Raw genomic sequence first — 5,981 nt, forward strand, 5'->3', positions numbered from 1 at the left:
AACTTTTGTTTAACTGATTCTTTACATTGCCTTCTTTGTTTCTATTCTGTTTTTTTTTTCATCCCTGACTTTGAATATTTCCTACTGTCTACTCCTCTTGGGTGTGGCTGCTTCTTTTTTGTTCTAGAATTTTCAAGTGTACTATGAAGTCACTGGTATGAGAATTCTCTCATTTCTTTATGCAGGCACTTAGTGCTGGGAACTTTCCTCTCAGCACCACGTTCACTGTGCCCCATGAATTTGGGTAAGTTGTACATTCATTTACATTGAATTCTAGGAAGTCTTTCATTTCTCTTACTTCTTCATTGACTGGGTGGTTATTAAGTAGAGAACTGTTCAGTTTCTCTGAGTTTGTAGGTTTTCTGATGTTTCTGTTGTTGTTGAAACCCAACTTTAATCCATGATAGTCTGATAGGTTACAGGGGTAACTTGAGGTTTCCTTTATTTGTTGAGACTTTCTTTGTGACCAAGTCTGTGATCAGTTTTGGAGAAGGCTCAATGAGGTGCTGTTAACCTCTAATTTTGTAGTTGTCTTTTCCTAGGTTTATTTAAGAATGTCTTTCTTCTCTCTTTAAGGGCCTCAATCCTCATCACAAACTTGGTTTTACGATTGTTTTCTTGAGGTCGATGGACACCGGGAGTGGACAGCTGGCCCCAGAGAGCCCTGAGAGCACCACCCAGGCTGCTGATCTAGTCACCAATCCACCACTGGAGGAGACACAGCAGTCCCTGCAGACTGGAGTCACCACTACAGCAGCCATTACCAGTGAGGCGAAGACCCAGCAGCCAGCTGTTGCCCCTGATGCCATCCTCAGGGCTGTAGATACCAAGCCTGGCTCTATGAGCAGCAGCGCAGGCAGTGACATCCCAGGCTGTCTCACACCAGCAGTGCCGGCCATCAGGGAGAAGAAGCTCATCGCAAGGAAGGTTTTGGGCATAGTTAAATGGTTCAATGTCAAGAAGGGTTACGGATTCATCAAGGTAAATGACACCAAAGAAGACATATTCGTCCACCAGTCTGCCATAAAGATGAATAACCCCAAGAAGTACCTTCGCAGGGTAAGAGACGGAGAGTCTGTGGAGTTTGATATTGTTGAAGGAGAAAAGAGTGCAATGGCGTTAAATGTTACAGGCCCCGGTGGAATAAAAATTCGAGGTGGTAAATATGCATCAGAGCATAACCAGCATAGAAGCTATCGAGGTCATAGGGGTCCTCCACGTAATTCCCAGCAATATTACCGGAATAGGAAGATTGGTGGAAGGAAGGAGCAATCAGAATGCACTCATGAAGGCCAAGCTCAACAAGACCAGCAAAGACAAGTGATGGAGGGTGCTGGCCAACAAGGTACAAAAGGGAGAGATGTACCAGTGAGACTGGATAAGTATCGCAATTACAGACCACAGTTCCACAGGGGCCCACCTCGCCAAAGACAGCAAAGACAGGACAGCAATGGGCACTATGAGGAAAATCAAGGGGAGGAGACCCAAGGTCAGCAGCCACCTCGACGTCATAATCACTGCAACTTCAATCACCAACAAAGACGCCCAAAGAAGCCACAGAGTGGGAAAGAAATAACAAAGGCATGTGATCCACCATATAAGAATCTGTCTGCAGCCAAGACCAAGCAAGGCGTGACTGAGTAAATGCCGGGTTACCATCTATACCATCACGTGGTCTGCATATCCAAGAAGAAATGGAGATGAAATACCAAGAATAACGAATGAACATCAAGTGCTTTCTTTGGACAGTTGACCGGATACAATAGAAATATCAGCATTAACTATGCAGCATGTCTTACCTAACAAATGTGTTGTGTATTTTTAATTTGGTATTTTTCAATACACCTTCAGTGTTCTTTAAATTATGCCAACCAACTGCAAACACCTCTAAATAAAGGTCTTAAATACTAATTCCAAAAGATCATTTCTTGTGCTTAGGCTGTTTTGGAATATCAGGGCATGCTGTACTGGAATGGCTGGGCTCTGGTGGTGACATCGTGCCCTGGGCTTCTGGTGGGGTAGGGTGTTTCTACCTGGTTTTGAAGGAGTGGGCCTGATCTGTGGGTATAAGAGATTGAATGTAATTGGCCCCCATAATCTCATGGGGAGTGGCAATAATACAAGGGGTGGATTTGTTGGAGTGACTTTGGCCTTTTTGGAGGAAGTGAAGGTTGTCACTGTGGGGTGGGCTTTGAGGTTTTCTATGCTCATGATACCACCCACTTTCTCCATCAACTTACTGTTATCTGCAAGATGTAGGAGTCTCAGCTACTCCTCCAGAACCATGTGTGCCTAAATCCCACCATGCTTCCCACCAAAATGATAATCATTTGTATTTATTAAATTATGTGCTATACCCCTCAATTAAATTTTTCCTTTATATGAGCTGCCATGGTCATAGTGTCTCCTCACAGCAATAAAAACCCTAAGATTGAAGGTGGTTCATGATAGTACCAGTTCTACCCCCATAACCTGTTTCTCCATCAGTAAAATGAGACAGATCAAGCCAAACTAAATAAGTAAAAGAACAGGTTTACCTGAATAAGTAATCCTGAGAGTTCTCCTCCCAGAGATCGAGGATGGAGAAGCTGTGCTAAAAAATGTAAAGAGGAAAACTTTACAGGTTATGGATAAGAAACGATGACATGCTCTCTCAAGCAGAGTTTGTGCTCAAGTACAGAGAAACCTGAATGCTGAGGTGAGGATTTGGGCTGCAGGAGTCTTGTGTTTGAAGATTGTGGAATCTTCTGCAATGTGGATTTACCTTCTAGTTATAGGAGGCAACCAACAAAATAGCCTTTACAGATTGGGGAGTCTGTTGAAACCCCTACCAATAACTCAAGTCAGAGTTCCCATGTGTAGCATAGGAGCTTTTGATATCTAGACCATATATGACTCTTAGGGGTGAAGGGCATTATTTCACAAGTGGCATAAATTCATTTCAAATATGTGTAGATGTATACAGACCCTCTTGTATATAATATACCTATATTTTAATAATGCATATAATAGAATTTCCCTAAAGCTTTTTCAATCATCCCAGGAGTTCTTTATCTCTCCTCTGGCTTTTTCCTTCAGCGGCAACTGTGTTGTTCTGAAAAAGCAAACTCCTATTTCCTTATTTTCCGCTTCCTGGCACCAATGTCCCTTTTCTACAGCGCCTTCCCCCGCTTCACATTAACGTCTCATTTACTTTCCTGGTGTCTACAATAACTCCAGGTCATATAATCACAGCTGAAGATGTGGATTAAGGCAACACAGAGAAGAGGCAACCTTTGACATTTGCTGCTCTGAGTCCCAATGCCCTCATTCAATATACTATTTTCTACTTCCATCCTTTTACCTGAAGATTGCTGTTAGTACCCACAGTTTTGAATCAGTCCCATCTCCAGAATGGGCAAAAAGTTAAAACCTATTCTTGCTCTTCAAGGACCAGGCAACAGAATATCTGATTTAGGGCATGTTAACTGTGTGTATTGAGATATATGGAGGTAATTATGCTTGTTTGTTCCTTGTGTCATGGGACGGAAGTCTTCTGCCCTCCCCTTTTGATTGTGGTATATCAAGACTGTGAACATAAACTTGTGTGTTCTGTTACAATGTTCTCTGGAAGCCCTCACTTAAACATCTTTAATGATTCTTGGCCATTTGAGATTCTTCTGTTGAAAATTCTCTATTTAAATCTGTACCCCATTTTTAGTTAGATTGTTTGCTTTGTTTATATTTAGTCTCCTGAGTTCTTTATATATTTTGGAAAGCATCCCTCTGTCAGATGTAGGATGGTAAAGATCTTTTCCCATTCTGTATCCCACCATTATGCCCTAGTGACAGTGCCCTTTGCCTTGCAGAATCTTTTCTGTTTTATGAGGTCCCATTTACTAATTGTGGATCTTAGTACCTTTGTTATTGGTGCTCTCTTCAGGAAATTATCTCCTGTGCCAATGCATTTGAGATTATATCCAACTTTCTCTTCTGTCGCATTTAGTGTATCTATCTGGGTTTACGTTGAGGTCTTTTATCCACTTGGGCATGAGTTTTGTGGTGAGTGATAAATATGGATCTTGTTGCCAAAATCCAGTTACACCAGTACCATTTATTGAAGATGCTGTCTCTGTGTATTTCTGCGCTTTTTAAATTAACAAATCAGGTGTCTATAGGTGTGTGGGATTCAGGCTGAGTCTTCTCTTTGATTCCATATATCAACCTGTCTGTGTTTATGGGCTTTTTATCACCATAGTTCTGTAGCACATCTTAAAATCAGGGATGGTGATACCTTTGGACGTTCTTTTATTGTTCAGGATTGTTTTAGCTATTCTGTTTTTTTTTATTTGTTTGTCCCAAATGTAGTTGAATATTGTCTTTTCTAGTTCTATAAAGCATTATATTTGGATTTTATGGGGATTTCATTGAATCTATAGTTTGCTTTTGGTAAGCTAGCCATTTTATCTATGATGATCCTACAGATTCATGCACATCTTTTAATATCTACTTCAATTTCTTGCTTCAAAGACATAAAGTCTTAATCATAGAAGTCTTTCATTTGCCTGATGAGTAGAGTTACACCAACATATATTCTATTATTTGTGGCAGTTGTAAATGATGTTATTTCCCTGATGTCTTTCATAGCACATTTATAATTTGTATATAAGAAAGATACTGATGGGGGGATATCTTGTATTCAACCACTTTGTTGAAGGTGTTTATCAGTTGTAGGAGTACTCTTGTAGTATTTTGGGGCTGCTTATGTATGCTATCATATCATCTGTGAATAGCAATACTTTGACTTCTTCCTTTCCAGTCTGAATGCACTTGATCTCCTTCAGTTTTCCTTTTGGTCTAGCTAGAGCATCAAGTATTATATTGAATAGATATGGAGAGAATGGACAGTCTTGTCTTATTCCTGAGTTTAGAGGAACTGCTCTGAGTTTCTCTCCAGTTAATTTCTTTTGGATATAGCCTTGCAGCAAACTGCCTTCATTGTGTTGAGATATGTTTCTTATAGTCCTATTCTCTCCAGGACTATTATCTTTCATGCATTTTGGATTTTTGTCAAAATTTTGAGGCATCTAAGTTGATATTGTATGTGTTTTCCTTTCAATTTGTTTATATGGTGGATTATATTGATTGGATTTTGTATCCTGAATCACCCCTACATCTCTAGGATGAAGCCTACATGGTCAAGGTGGACGATTCAGTGTCTAAATGTAGTCCTCTGACCTCCACATATGAGTGAACACACAGAGACAAGTAAAAATCACCCTCCACCTGTGTGTGTGTGTGTCTCTCTCTGTCACACACACACTACAGTGGATTGTAGAAATGTATTACATGAGAATCTTGACTGTGTGCTATGGACATAGTGTCAGAGAGTAACAGTAGGAACTGAAATTCCCCACTTTGCCTTCTTTTTCTACTTAGCCTGGAGAAGGAAGGATGGGTCCTGTGCATCAGCACAACTCTCAGTGCTACCTTAGAGTGGGATACAAAAGCCTGGGATCTAGCAGCCTCAGCAAGCTAGGCTTTGGCACCCACCTGCAATGCGGGGATTAAGGACATGAGTCATGGTGACAAGCAGAGAGGAGATTTGTTCAATGTGTCCATATTGGGAAGAATATTAAATACAGGACTACAGTAACTACCAGTTTAGCGTAGAGCTACTGAACAAAAACTTGTGGTGAGTATAGAGGAGAACTGGAACCTGGGGTACAAGTATGCATAACTAAGCAGTCCTAGTCAAGACGCGGCTCTGCCAATCATTGTATCAGTGTGAGCCCTGCAAGCTGTTCTGAAGTCCTGATCTGTCATGGCTGAAAGAGACAGCCTGACTCTCAGGAGAGGACTGTTTCTCCTCCAGTGTGTGGTCCTTATATCCTAGATAAGTACCTTCTTCCGGGGAGGGCCTTTGTCCCGAGTGTTCCTGCTGCTCCACTCCACAAAGTGACTCAAAAGGAGTGATTAAGGCGTCTCTGTTCCTTCAGACA

The 5,981-nt window shown here is 41.2% G+C and overlaps 1 protein-coding gene across 1 annotated transcript; it reads left to right on the forward strand.

Annotated features, from left to right (window-relative positions):
* The first annotated feature begins 627 nt into the window (after positions 1-627).
* Positions 628-1,644, forward strand: LOC121445416 (Y-box-binding protein 1-like). The gene has a single exon (XM_041647555.1). It carries the CDS (start codon positions 628-630, stop codon positions 1,642-1,644), a length of 1,017 nt encoding a protein of 338 aa, XP_041503489.1.
* Positions 1,645-5,981: the final 4,337 nt, after the last annotated feature.

This window comes from Microtus oregoni, unplaced genomic scaffold (genome assembly GCF_018167655.1).
Source record: "Microtus oregoni isolate MIOR12 unplaced genomic scaffold, Mior012 000186F_ref0000110, whole genome shotgun sequence".
Taxonomy (NCBI): Eukaryota; Metazoa; Chordata; class Mammalia; order Rodentia; family Cricetidae; genus Microtus; species Microtus oregoni.